A 15311-nucleotide genomic window follows, 5' to 3' on the forward strand; every position below is an offset into this window, starting at 1 on the left:
TGGACGCTGGAGGTCTCAGGCATTCCATGATGCGTTGGCGTTTCACTGCGTCCGTACAGGACCATTCCTCCATTACACCCCGGGTGTGTTCCTTCCATGGGTCTATCCCATCATCCCCCGCCGGGACGGGAAGGGTCCCGGAGAAAGCCTTCAATTTTCGGTAATTTTGGGAGTGTGTGAGGGCTTCCACTAACGGTGGCAAACTGGGTGGGGCGGTTAGCTGGCCTACCTTGTCATTAAGTTTCTGTAGCATTTCCCTACACAGTCCAGCTTCCTCGGATACACTGGACCCTTGGTAACTGAAGTCCGACCGACAGCTACCCGCTTCACTTGCCGGATAAAGAGCTGAGGTGGGAGTATGGCAGTCGTCGCCCAGTCCCTCAGGGGGTATGTCCCGGAGTGGGTAGACAAAGGGACTTCCGCCGGGAGGAGAGTTGGGGAGCTGTAGGTATTGGGGGACAGAGGGCTCGAGGACCACCAAATCTCGGCGACAATCAACTAGCAAGGTGTTCCACTTGGCGTCTTGGTCTATAAGAACGTCCACCAGGCGGGCTTTGGAATAACCTGGTAATTGTCGTAGGGCCGTTTGTAATGTCTCTAAGGGTAAGGCCATAGGTACTTGACTCACGGCCACCACGCTGCAGGTGGGCGTTTGCATTTGCCGCGCCCAATCGCGCACACTCTGACGCGAGGGGAGAGTCATGGTGGACAGGTTGCGGTGTGTATTAAAGGGGCACCCCAGGTCTAAAATCTCAGCAGCGCCTCCAACTGTAGCCCTGTTTCCTAGTGAACACAGTCCGCTACCAATGCTGTATGACCTGTAGGCTCGCAGGGCCTGAGCCTCCGCCACAGAGAGCCTGGGGCACGCGTAAGAATATGAGTAACCTCGTACTTGGTGCAGCGCCTCCACCTGCGATGGCTCCCACCAGAGGGGGAGTGGTTCCTCGCAGGACAAATATATATCACACCACACACACAGCATGTAAAACAACCAATGACTTTACTCTCTTAACCATATGCATCATATCAACAGGTGTCCTTCCCTAGAGGAGACACTAACTACTGCGTCTCGCAGGACGCTCCCACCTCCACCGGGTGATCCCACCCCGTGTCCAGTACCCACACACAGTGTTTCCCCCACCCTCAAGTGAGATATATATATATATATATATATATATGTGACTGCGCAGTCCCTATGTCCTGTATGAATATAGAGTATAGTTGGTGCACTTGTTGATGGTTACCTGCCGAGCACTCCAGTGCCCGGGCCTGCCAAGGAACTTCACAAAGGGTCCGAGGACTGTTGGATACAGGAACTACCGTCCGGGGCGATCCCACCCGGATGGCTGCAGCGACGGCCGCGAAGGTCTGAGCCCAGACCTTTGATCAATATGCAATATGCAACTGTCTCTGTACTTAGAATAGTCCGATGCACAGTAAAGGGAAACTGGAACCTGACTGGGGCCGGTCCCTACACCCGCTCCACTCTACGGGGACTCAGGGCCTAACTGGGCCGGGGTATAAGGCCTAGTGCAGGGGCAGTTGGCCTCCCTACACATGGAGCTCCGTCTCCTTCCTCCTCCCGCTGGTTCTGCTCAACGTGCTCTCCCGGTGCAACCCATTTTACCTTCCTCCCGCTATTCTCGCCACCCCATAGGCTCCCTGGCGTCACATGGTCTCGCGGTGCCTGCTGGGACTCGTAGTCCCGTACGCTCCACCCTATAGGAGCCGTCCCTCCTTCGCGGGCTTGCAAACCTGAGGCTACGCATGCGCAACCTCTGCTCCCTAGCCACCTCCACCGGCCCGCCGTGCCTGCGCGAGCATCAACATGGCAGCGCCGTGATCACGCTCTGATACTGCGGAGCCTCCGATACACCGGAGCGCTCCCTGCACTGCTGCAACCTTCCCCACACATGTAACAATAGGGTGAGTCTGGGGAGCCCGGCTACATAAACATTACCTATCTACTCTCTCAGAGGCTCCTCTCCTCATGTCCTCCTGGAAACTAACCTTCTTGAATAGACCCTACTCCTTAAATACCCACAGAACAACCCAGGGTGGGGCCTAGCACACCACAGTCATGTCAGTAACCCTTTAGGAGGGGGGTTACATTGCCATCACCACTGGTTAGTTGCCACTAGTGATAACATATCATCAATTCCGTGACTAAATGACTTCAGATCTACAGTGCGATAATGACTCAACTTTGGTTTTGTATTCAGATATGTTAGCAATTTTGGTATAATGCTGTACGATCTGAAGAAATACTTCTAGTATCTCAGTATTGACCTGGAGTTGGATGACAGGTATATAGTATAACGGCAGGAAACCCCACTTCACGTGTGATATATAACAATAAAAAAAAGGGGAAGATCTGCTATACAAATGTACAACTGTTTCTCTGCTAATTATGCCTCCAGTGGACAAATAGTATGAAACTAAAGCTGACAAACTACTGGAGGGTCAACATGGACATGAAAATGTACTGCTCCATATGAAGTTTAGAGGGCAGTTAGTGGGTAGATGTTAACTGCCATTGACATGTATATCAGTTAACACCACTAAACAACATCCCTAGAAGTACAACTCCTTAAGGTCAAAAAAATGCAACTTCCTTCCATGCATAATATATATATATATATATATATATATATATTATTTTCTGTGACAATTGTTTGTAAGGAAATGTAGAAAAAAATAGTTTGTAAATGATTTGAACAATATATAAAAAATAAAACCCCGTGTGGCATGGCCCGAAGTGACCTCTTGTGTATTTACAGTAGCTTTTATTCACAGACATCTCACCACACACGTTACGTCACAGCCCGGCCGTGGAGTCCCTCAGCGCGCTCGCGTGCACACGCGTGCACGGGTCTCGCGGCCGCCCCTGGTTTGTCCGCGGGTGCGCGCGCATACTGCCTGAGTAGTGAGATCCGCTCTGGGTGTTGCAGAGATGTCTCCAGCTGCGCCCCTGTCACGGCCCCAGCCGGGGGCTGCGCTGTGGAGGGGAGTCCGCAGCATTGGTGAGTACGCTACTGTGTGAGGAAACAGCCGGGAGGCGGGCATATGTGGTGGTGGTTCCTCTCTTTGCACGCTGCTTGGTTCGGGGTAACGCAGCATTGGGGTGGTGACCCTCCTGTCATTCTGTGCAACCAGCGGGAATATGCAGCGTGGGAAGTTTCTCTGGGGCTGTGACTCCCCTGATAATAGCCACATCACGTGCAGCATTGGAATACCACCCACACCTCCGTGCAACCTGCAGCTGTACCCCTCAGTGCCCTGTACATCGCGCAGCCTGGCTCCGGGGGTGTATTAATGATCGCTGTGCAACTCGCAACCTCCCCTATCGCCGCTCTGCACAGACGGCTCCATTGCTAAGAGCTTGTGGCCTCCTATACAATCTAACCCCCTCAAACTCCGAATAATACGCTGTGTTAAGTGGTTAATAGTTGGGGAAAGTGTCTGATCCTTCAAGTAGACAAGTTGTAGGAAAGATCTTGCGTGGAGATCTGGGGGAGATCACCTGCAGCCCAGACGGTTCCTGGTCTCTGTTGATAAGTGTTTATTATGACAAGGATGGTAAACTTTGTGTACAGTATATAGAAAAATGATACAGAGACATAGAAATCAGAGATCACACCTTTAATAATACTATTGGTGATTGGGCCATGTAGAAGCGTTTCATTTGGTTATATTCTGGAGCAATGTGATATGTTTACATGGTGTGTGGGCAGTGAGATCTCTGAGTGTCTCCTGTCTCATCCATTGGGCTGGTTTGTTTGTTTGCATGTTTGGCTCCCTGAGTTGTTACCACTTGTTACCTATCAGAGCTTCAAATTGCAGAGCCTCACACTGGTGAGATCCAAAAGCTAGAAAACACACTGTCTGTGAGGAGGTATACTAGCTATGCACTTATGTAACCCAGGCACTTCTGTAACCCAGGCCTTGCTGAACAGCTGTGTAATACAGAAGGCATAATCTTATAGTATAGGCAGCGGTGGGATTAAACATTTTTAACCGGTTCTTACCTGGGCATAACAGCATCTCTCGGCATCTATTTCCCTTCTCAAAATGGCAGCGCTGTGTCGCATCGCACCGCGTTGCCATAGCAACGGACGTCACGTGGCGCTCCCATTGGCATGGCAACGCGGTGCCATTTGACACCACGCGGCCATATTGAGAGGATTTTCAGGGAGATGCGGTTAGAGACCGCCCGCCAATGAAGGTAAGACATTTAAGCACCGGTTTGGCAAACGTGACCTTTCACAAGAAGTAACAGGTTCACACGAACCGGTGTGAACCGGCAGAATCCCACCACTGCTTATAGTGGAGTCAATGGTGAAATACCTGTAGATTTTAAACAAAAGGTGACACGATGTGCTCATTTGCATGTAATTTCCCAGAATCCCTAGCTCCAGTGGAAGCACTATATGCTAAGGGTGAAAAGCAGGCTTACAGACCAGTCTGAGTCATATCCAATGTGATCACAAGTGATATTTTTATTTGCTGCTAGCTTCTTCCTGTAACTGAAACTCCCAGCGTTGCTTGTGGAGTTGTAGCCAACAATGTTTTAACTGATAAATTACAATCACAAATTTTCACCTTTAGTACTTTAGGAAAAGTGATTTAATGGAGTAATCCATGCAATATCCCACATGTTTGTTTTTAATCAGTTCTGTAGTATTGGGTAATACTTGCAAATTTTTTTTATTCAACTCTTAATGATATTTTATTGCGTTTTAAAGCAGCACTATTACATTCCCCCTTATATATTTTTTTAATTCTTCTTTGTATATGTAAAGCATGTGACATGGTATAATTCTACATTCTTACCTAAATTGGCAATCGTGTGGTGCTCCTGTTATAAATCCTTATTGTAAGACTTGGGCCGATTCCATGGTGCAGGCGCGATGTAGCACAAGGCCCCGCGCGCTTGTCCGCCGAGCAATCTGGACTACAGATCCTCGCGACGGGGAGGCGTGGCCGATGACATCACAGAGCTGCTTCGCCCTCTGGGTGAACCGCTCACGTGACCCGGCCGTAACGAAACAAAGTTAAAAAAAACGTTGTCTCGTGAAAAACCAGCTGGGCCGACGCTCACGTGCCCGAGCGCACTTTGGACATTTCCATAGACATCAGTGTGTTTTATCACGCCGCACGAACTATCGCCTGCGCTCAGCATGGACGCGGCCTGACATAATGGTTGCTTCAGTCAGTGTGGCTCAGCAGCTACAATGTATCCTTAGGCGACGTCCATGGTGTGGGAGACCGTAGAGAGGCGTCCAAGCAGGGCGCGATCAGATTGCCTTTAGGCGGAGGCAAGAGGGGGCGCGCGTTGCGCAAGGAATCAGTTGAAACTGACTTCTTGGCGCGACACGCAGGTATTGTGAGCGGTTAGCCCAATGAGGGCGAACCAGCTCCATGACGCCCCTAGAAACACCCCCCACGGCCCGTCCACCATGGACAGGTAAAGCACCCGCTTCACGCGGATGTCTTCACATGCTCCGCGCGGGCAAAGGCATCCTGGCCCGGGCCTTATATTACTAATGTCATTGCTAATCTATTATAGCAGGTTTTAGCACATCTCCCAGCAGTGCAATATATTTGCAATACTTTCCTGTTGTGATCATTTATTTCCAATTTTCCCAGCAGTTTGAGCTTCTCCTCTCACCCCCTCCCTCCTTCTCTTCTTCTCACACGCCCACCCACCCTCCTTCTCTTCTTCTCTCACCCCCTCCCTCCTTCTCTTCTTCTCTCACCCCCTCCCTCCTTCTCTTCTTCTCTCACGCCCACCCACCCTCCTTCTCTTCTTCTCTCACCCCCTCCCTCCTTCTCTCCTTCTCTCACCCCTTCCCTCCTTTTCTTCTTCTCTCACGCCCACCCACCCTCCTTCTCTTCTTCTCTCACGCCCACCCACCCTCCTTCTCTTCTTCTCTCACGCCCACCCACCCTCCTTCTCTTCTTCTCTCACGCCCACCCACCCTCCTTCTCTTCTTCTCTCACGCCCACCCACCCTCCTTCTCTTCTTCTCTCACGCCCACCCACCCTCCTTCTCTTCTTCTCTCACGCCCACCCACCCTCCTTCTCTTCTTCTCTCACGCCCACCCACCCTCCTTCTCTTCTTCTCTCACGCCCACCCACCCTCCTTCTCTTCTTCTCTCACGCCCACCCACCCTCCTTCTCTTCTTCTCTCCTTCTCTCACGCCCACCCACCCTCCTTCTCTTCCATTCTCACCTGCCTGGCTTTGGTGGAGCATGGCAGCAGTGGAGGAGGACATCAGATGGCGGCAGGAGACGAGAACTGCCAGAGCAGGGCGGCAGCAGAGGAGGAAGACTGTGGGCGGCTGTGAAAGAAGTGGACAGAGGACCGCAGACAGAGGACCGCAGAAATAGAACAGGATGGGCGGCGAGAGCTGCGTTATGGTAGCGGCAGACACCAGAAGTCAGGGAAGACTTCCAGGTCAGATGGTTGGGGCGCGCTCCTCCCTGACTGTCCTCCTGTGCCATCCTGCTCTGCTCCCATGGCCCTCAGTCCTCTTAACCCACCGCAGCCCACAGTCTTCTGCCTGTGCTGCCGCCCTGCTCTGGTTGTTCTCTTCTCCCACCTCCTCTGCTGCCCTACTCAGCTCCTGCCGTCCCCCTCCTCTCCCAATGCTGCCCACCGTCCTCCTCTGTCCTCTTCTCCCCTCCTCCTCATCTGCTGCCACTGCTGCTCCCCAAGATGTGCTGCCCTAGGCGACCGCCGTAGTTGCCTAGTGGTAGCATTGGGCCGCATGCAGGGTGCTATATAAATTAAGATATACATGCAATAAAAGTGGGAATGTAGAGGTTTAGCCATTGTGTGTTTGACACTTTTTTTTTGCATTGCTGTGTTTCACCAACTAGCTGCTCAAATACCTCACGCCCTTATCCTAAACCTGTTTACATTTTTGCATTTCCATGTTACTTTCAGTATCACATTAACATCTGTACATTTAGCCTTACAGGGATGTACTCCTTGTATAAATATGGCATGCTATTCCAGCTTCATTTGTTAAAATCTTCCTGAAGAAATTTTTGGTCCTGAAACCTTGCACTCTTGTTAAACGCTAGTTTGCCATTAAAGGCACCACTTCTACCTTTTAATTTGTTTGTCAATTTACAGGCTATAACACCACCACCCTCTGTTTGTTTGTGACCTTTATGGTTATGCATGCGCTGCAATTATAAATGGCTGTGTTAGCCAGACGTTTGTATACTTGGGACGCGCGCACGACCGTGAGTGGGGGCGTGGCAGACCAGGGAAAATACAATAAAATTGTATTTTCGCGCTGCTGCCACGCCGCGAGCCAATCACAGCGCGGCCTAACGCTGTGACGTCAGAGAAACGCCCTACTAACCACGCGCATCAGCGCTTGCACCCTAGCAACTAAACGCGCATGCCACGTGCACGCGCAGTGCCGGGCACGCGCAGCAGCGAGGACTATATTACATGCCTAAGTGGCTAACTTTCTCTATTGATCAATGGCCGTTGTTGATACTTTCTGAGTCATGTAAGCCTTTTAAAAAGTAGAATGATAAATGAAATTGCCTTGGAGGTGATGCAGTGGCTCTGTGTACTCTTCCCACTGTGTAATTGTAGAGCTCTGTTACTACTTGTACTAAACATTAAATAGTAATTGGATTATATGGTTCAATTCATATGTAATTACATTGTTCGAAAGTAATGGTGCAATTAGTACCACCTTCAAAAAGGGTTAGTCCCAATTGGCGGGCCCAAAAATTAAGCTATTTATCAATAACATTAAACAACTTATCAATAAAATTAAACAACTTATTAATATAATTTGCTTCCTCTTAAAAGTTAAATTCTTGTGTCCGGTTGAAAATAAATGAATGTCTTTTTTTATTATTATTATAATGTCCCATGAAATACATTATCGGGTATTCATCATTCAACATGTTTTATATCTCATTCTGGCATCGTGTTCACTTTACAACAACCAGACGAGCGAAGACATTCTCCAAACAAGCACGTGTGACACAGCGGTCAATCTTTAGTGCTTCAGAGAAAACAAGAACAATGGTCTTTTTTTAGAAAAACAGAATCTCAAAATAAATGTAGAAGTACTATAACTGTAACTGTTGAGATACATTTTCTAAAGTTTATTTTGTAAGTTTTTATTTTTTCAGTTCTTGTGAGTTTCATTAGGTGTTGAATTTATTTGATCAACACATTATCAGGTGCGTATACATTGGAAAGGTGACTGCGTACTCGGTTTAGGCCTCGGGCATGAGGGCTGACCCGTGCTGAGGCGCGCTCTCGCTTACCAGTGAGCCCCTGCAGCCGCAATGAGAGCGGCTTTAGCAGGGGCTCGCGCACGCTTCCGCAAGCGTGTGGAAACGTAGGTCTTATGACATTTTTAGATTCAAGCGCTCACGGGAGCGCAGGGCCGGTCACCTGAGCGGTTCGCCCAATGAGGGCGAACCAGCTCCGTGACGTCACTGGCCCGCCCCCGGACGGCACGCTAACCAAGGCCAGGGAAAGCACCCGCTTTCCCTCAGCCTCAGCGCGCCTCCGCACGGCTGCAGCAATCCTGGACGCAGCCTAAGGGAATACAAACGCCCAGCCGGCGCCGATTTAGCGACCTTCCACAGGTGTCTGAAACCCAACTCTCAGTTTTAAAACTTTGAAAAATGTATAACTTTTTATTTATTTTTTGGTACCTGAACTTATGGAAAGGGGTGACCAGGAGTTCGGATATCCTCTCCCCCCCCCCCCAACTTTCCGGCTCACAAGACCAATTTTTTTTTTTTTGCCGGTTTTGAAAAAAAGAAAAAAAACTTCTTGCCTGACTACTAATCATCGTTGGGAATAAGCACACAACTAGCTCAGTAAATCCGTTCTCGAACAGCATGGTAGTAGTGAAAATATTCACAAAGTCCAGGCTACAAGAAACTCCATAGGCATGCTCCCGGTAGTATACAAAATATTGGAGAAAGAGCAGGTGAGGCGGTGCACTGCAGAAAAAAATCAGAGCCAGACTGAAAGCAGCAATAAAATAATATTTTTCTAGTTGACCAATGCCATGTCGTAAAAAGAAAGAAAGAATCCTCGAACACGTTTTGCACGACACTGGCGCTTTGGCAATGAGTACAGTATTCACTTGCAGAACACAGCTCCTAAAGTCCAGAGACTTCCTGAGCCTAGATAGGGCTCTTAATCCTTATGTAAATTCGGGTACCAAAATTGTTTAAAAAACAAAATAAAAAACAAGACCGTGGCAATGCCATTTATCTCTGAGTCTTTTTAACTCATGATATTAAGAGACAGATTGGGTATCCCAAAAGGTCTTTTTTTAATGTTTATACTGTAGTATGAGTACTTCTATTAATCCTATTAAAAAAACTGCAGTAAGAATAAGATGTTATAACATACAGACCTTTTTATGAATTGCAATTCGAGTTCTATCATGTATCTCCTGTAAGGCAACTGCCAAACAAATTGTACAAGAATTTAATGAGGAAAAGTAATCCGTTTGCCAAAATGGTATATATTGAATGAATAATCCAAGCTCAATATATCCAAAAGCAAAAAAAACGTTCCAAAGACGGACACAAAACAAATATAACCCACAGTTGTGTAAAATATTCAACCAGGCTGACGCTGTCGAGGACCTGTTTAGGTGCAAAACCGTAAGCCACAGTACAGCCCATTGAAGTCAAAGTGGCTTAGCACAGAAGTAAATATGGCTCAGAGTCTCATTATGCACCAGTGTAGGCCTGTGGATATTTCACACTCGTGGGATATATCTTTAGTTTGAATGTGTATCTATAGTTGTATACTTTTGTGACGCATTAAAGCAGCAATCCCACCTGGGAATCTTTAAAAAAAAAAAAAAAAATGTGTTATTTTATTTTTTTGCTTACCTAATGTTGGGGGGGGATGGAGTGGTCCCTGAGTTGATCGGTGGTTGCCCAATGTCTGGAGACCCTCCGACTCCCAAGATATTGTGGGGGGGTTTTTGTGCTGGTTTAGAGAGTGAGAAAAAGGGAGAACCCGTTGCCGGACTAAAATAATGACCACCAGGACACCCATAGAAAGTGGCAACGTCGCCTCCCTGATGATCCTTCAGCATTTCTGCTGGCCACTGGAGCGAGCCCTAACCCCATGGCCATTTTGAATCTTCTAGTTCAGGGGTGCGCAATCTATTCCCCATGTGCCCCCCTGCCTGCACTCCTCCCCTGCTCCCGGCCTTTCCCCCTTCCCCCCACCCCTCGGCTTCGGCGTCAAATGACGCAGCAGGGTCGTGTGACGTCACACGAGCCCGCGATGTAATTTGACCCCGGGTTACTATGACGACGCGTCACTGGAAGCCAAGATAAGTTAGTTGCAGAGTCCTTGTGCAGTGCCCCGGCATATCATTTAAATGCCTTGGGGAAGAGCGCAGAAAATCTCGTGCACCCTGTTCTAGTTTTGCCCAGTGGACGCCTGGCTCATCACTCCTGAAGTGGGGGCGGGAGACCCCAGTCAGAACCAAGGGGGATCCCGGTTCAGGTAAGGGGAAAAGAAAGCTTGCTCCTTCAAGTTTTGATTGTTCATTCAACATATGCCCTTTGGCAGGTTGTTGCAATATAGCTTTGTGCTTTTTCTCTTAAGCACTTTTTTTTAATGTATAAATATTTCTTCTTTGGAAAATTCCACCATTCTCATGTTTTTTTTTGGGTAGATGGCTACCGGGGATGTGAGGCTGGCATCCCTTCATAACAAATTTTATTCCCCCCTTCATTACTTAACTATTTTCGTTTCGAGAGGAAGGTGGGCCCTCTGGTTATACTTCTTTTTAGCATCATAATTACAGAATAGACAAAAACATTTTTCTTCCAGTCCACAGTGTTCTCACTAAAGATTAGTTGGAGATTGCAAAAACCTTTCAAAGCATTTGTTTACCATGGAAACATTAACAGAAAAATACAACAACAGACCAGATGTAATTTTAAATGTAAAGGAGCAATCCCTCCTAGGACCAAAGTGCACTAATCCCAGTAATGTGTAAGGGGTCTCGTCTGGGTGTGTAGGATATCTTTTTTTACCCAAATCAGACACCTAATAAGAATTTTGTATTTATTTTAAAGTTGGACTTGGGAGGGGTTTGTTTTGCTCTGGCTGCTGCTCCCTTTTGTGTGAGGTCACAGTGGGATCAGCAAGCGCTTGTACAGCTGGACGACCCCCCGCCCCCCTCCTTAACTCGAACTCTATTTGCTCTCTGATAAGGACAGAGTGGGAATAGGGATAAAGAATGCACTTGATTTGCAAACACTTTGCCATTGAGAGCACCCTACGAAATTCAACTATCGACTGTAGGATTGCACCTTTTTTTTTTTTTTTTTTTTTTTTTTTTTAAGGCCCAAATTGTCCACATTTAACCTATGCTATTGTCGTGGTACTTTCGGTTCTAATTTGGTTTTAGACTGATCCTGAATAATATCCAACAATATACCAATTGACCATTTTATCTGAAGATTCATGAAAATCTGATACAGTTGTTCTACCTCGATCCTTTTTTGACTGCTATTGACTTAAAATGGTAGTTAAGGGTGAATCGCGGTTTAGAGAATCCCAGCCTGTGAGACTCGGCAGGCCTGCAGCACTGGAAAACAGACTCTTTCGGATAGCTTTATATTTTCATTGTGAAAAAGATTATCCGGCAGCTTCATAACAATGGCACATTATAACAGAACTAAATCCATGAAACAATATTCTGGAAATGGATTGATATGTGCTTAAAGCACTCTGTTATGTGCCTGTAATATATTCGCTTAGGTAAATGGAAGAAAACTATTTCTCATTTCCTTACCAAAACTCCCTGTTCTAAGCTTTGACATGTTGGGATATAGGATATGGGGTGGTGCCTGGCTTAAGGAAACACAATCAAATGAGATGTAGGTGTCTCTCTTGGTGTAAAATATTGTTTACACCATGTGGGAGTTGAACATGAATACATTTTATAAAATACACATGCAGGAATCGAACTCGGGACCTTCCATTTGCTAGACCAATTCATATTCCTGTATGATATTGTATTTATAAATTATTTTATATAATAATTTATAAATTATAAATAAATACAATATTAATTGATAAATTATACATTTTAATTCAAATAACATTTTATTTTTTTTAATTATAATGTACATTGCTATCTTGTTATTGCTAACGGACACACACACACACCGCAGATGCCGGTAAGCCCTCACGCGGCAAAATTTACGTGATCCCGATTATAACGCGGTCTCATTCTGTGGACCCCACGTTATAACGGGGTTCAGCTGTATACACTAGCAAAAGTATGCCTAATTGGATTTCTTTTAGTTGTATGTTGCCAACACAGCACAGTATAATGTGGGACAGAGCACAATAGCGCGTGTGTGTTTCTAAGACTGAGACAATAGGAAGGATCCCCATGCCCCAAATAGTGTTCAATACATATACGAATGTTTCTAGATAGAATAGTTGTTACATAGCTAAATGCTTAATTAAAAAAAAAAAAAAAAAAAAAAACATTTAAATCCAAAAATTCACAATGTTACTAAATGGCGAGGCTTCTTTAAGAAACTGTCCTGCGAACTCGGTCATTTTTAGGCCAGAGACTGAGAAGTTCCACTGAACTGGAGAATATGAATTGAAGATTTGCAGTAATATGATTTCCTGTATCAGAGGCTGTAGATAAATCCTGCGTGTGTGTGTGTGTGTGTTTTATACTAATAATCACGCTGTGTGTACGCTAAGGTATGGCTACTTTATGTTCCTACTTTGTGGTTCTACTAATTACTTAGCTTGATATATAAAATTGTCCTGTAGCATTTGTCAACACAAATCCCTAAATTGTAGAGAATTTCTCCCTTTATTGTCTCGCTGGATAAATACAAAGTATGAGTAGTTAATTTTCTCTAATTAGTTCTCACTGTTACTGTGTTGTGGTGCTCACATGCAGGTATAAAGAAGGCCTTGAGCTTCTGCCGATGTTAGTTGGGGAGTCAACAGGCCAGGCTTTTGGTGATCATCAGCTCTTCTCCCTTATCGGCACAGCGCCTCCATTTCCACAGGCCTATCATAGGATCGGTGCAGTCCCCTGTATTAAACACTCTCCCCCTCCCTCTGAAGAACTGCAGCCTCAGGCAGGAGTATATAAAAACAGTAACTTGATCTTTATTTGAAGCACAGAATCCATTACAGCAGCGGTGTGCAAAGTGGGGGGCACGAGATTTTGCAGCGGGGGGGGGGGGGGGGTTTACAGAGGCTCCGCTCGCTTCCCGAAGCCATTTAAATTAATGCCGGAGGAGCTGCAAGGCCTCTGTAAACTTCTCCTTACCTTGATTTAGATGGCTATGGTGATGCATTGACATGGCAATGTGACGTCATGACGCTAGGACGTTTGAGTCAAGGTAAGCAGGGGGGCGCGAGGAGAGGGGGACAGCCGGCAGGGGGGCGCAGGTGAAAAGATTGTGCTCCCCTGCATTACAGTATCTGACTATATCATATCAGGATCTGACCATATCAGATCTTTCTCTTCTCATCCTTGGACTCGACCCCCAGGACTTGAGGCCCCAAAGATCTATCCCTGACTCCCACACTCCCTGGCGGAGCACGGGGTAGCTGCTTCTCCTGCTCTGAAGGAGGGGATAGAACTTACAACCCACTCCCAGGAGGAGAGAGGGTAGAACACAACAGTCCCACTCCCTTAGGAGGGAAAGGGAAGAACTCACTAAATTTGGCTGCAGCTCCTTTTTGTTACCACGGGAGGGGCCCCAAGTCTCAGCCCCGTACAGGCGGTACCTAGGCCATAGGTCACCCCCCCCCCCCCGTCACTCAAGGGAGCTACTTACTGCAGCAGGGTGTAGATTTTAACCCCAACACTGCCTGTGCTGGTACCAGGACTTGCGTGTTAGGCAGAGAATTAGTAGCCCAGGGGGTACCTGGCTGGAACTCTCCTTGGTGGAACTCTCACACCCACGCTGAGACATCTAATCGGTGGAACATCCTTAACTGGAGAAACAAAACATAAGAGACTCACATTAGTGCATAACACAACAGTATCTTCCTTAACATGAAGAATAATTACCCCTATTCAGTAATAATGCTTTGTGTCAGGTATTGTACCCTCACCATCAGGGACTGTCACAGAGTAACATTGCTTCTGGCCTCGTTCAGAGATGTATTCTACTCTGTCTATATAGACATTTCTCCCTACTTTCCAAACTTTGAGGTATGCCACTTTCTCCTCTTTGTAGTAACAGGCTACCTTACACTGGGCAACTAAATAATCTAGGACAGCATCCCTGACCCACTCTTCCTTATGGGCCTCTGCCTCCCACACTAAGGGCTTAGGTACATAGGGATAATCAAACCCATGGGACTTTCGGTACCTCTGCACCATTATTCTATCTGCCCGGCTTATTTTTTATTACATTTTGCCCACAGGCTTGCCCTGGCAGCACCCAAAATAGTGGTTCAGCTGGAATTTTTTCTTGGTACACTACCTTCAAGCCTAAAGTTGATAACATCCCTAGCCTGATGCCTTTATCTTGTTCCCTGAGAGTCTCCGCTGTCTCTTCTGCGGTGAACTCCCCTTTCTCCCACAATTGTCCACGGTATCCCCTGACATTAACAAGAACTGAGTTCGGTTCATACGAGCGTCATAACCCTGAAATATGGGGTCCCAACCAGGCAATAACTTTCCTTCGGTTTGAGCAGATAAATCACTTGTTGAAGCTGTAACAGAGGAGGGTCTGGATCTCTCACCTAACTGACCCCTCTCTAGAAAACAATACATACTCATGCACACCAGATACATACCTATTATCAGGCAGGCCCCAGTGGTTTCCTTTGTGGGCATTCATGTAGAGCGATGCCGCGTCAGCCAGCAGGGAAGACAAGAATTTTGTCTTCTCGTGCGGTCATGTGTTGTGCCGGGAGTCAATGGCCGCGCCCCCCTGCCTTCAATCGCTCCCTACATATCGCCCTTTTAGCTGTGCATGCGACGCCCGGCACGCAGGGAGTACTGGGGCCGTAGCCTAATGTACAACGTTTCAAGTGCTCCTCCTTTGTCGTGTTCTTTTGCTTAATGTGTCCGACAAAGAGGGAGCACCCAATACGTTGTACTTGACTTGACTTGATTTGCTTTCTGGCTGTGTTTGTAGCCCTCTGTGAAGGATGCTATGTTTTTAATGTTCTGAAATACAGAATGTCTGTTTTTACTGTAGAAGATTGTGCTGACTGCTACATTATATGTAGAATTCAGTTTACATTGTACCCATACTAAGCAAGGACA

At 46.9% G+C, this 15311-nt stretch overlaps 1 protein-coding gene across 1 annotated transcript in view; it reads left to right on the forward strand.

Annotated features, from left to right (window-relative positions):
- The first annotated feature begins 2867 nt into the window (after positions 1-2867).
- Positions 2868-15311, forward strand: part of RELL1 (RELT like 1) — a 55508-nt gene continuing 43064 nt past the window's right edge. Inside the window, exon 1 of the mRNA XM_075567988.1 lies at positions 2868-3023. Within this exon, the coding sequence (XP_075424103.1) occupies positions 2954-3023 (70 nt within the window). The 5' untranslated portion in view covers positions 2868-2953. The remainder of the gene's footprint in view (positions 3024-15311) is intronic.

This window comes from Ascaphus truei, chromosome 1 (assembly GCF_040206685.1).
Source record: "Ascaphus truei isolate aAscTru1 chromosome 1, aAscTru1.hap1, whole genome shotgun sequence".
NCBI lineage: Eukaryota > Metazoa > Chordata > Amphibia > Anura > Ascaphidae > Ascaphus > Ascaphus truei.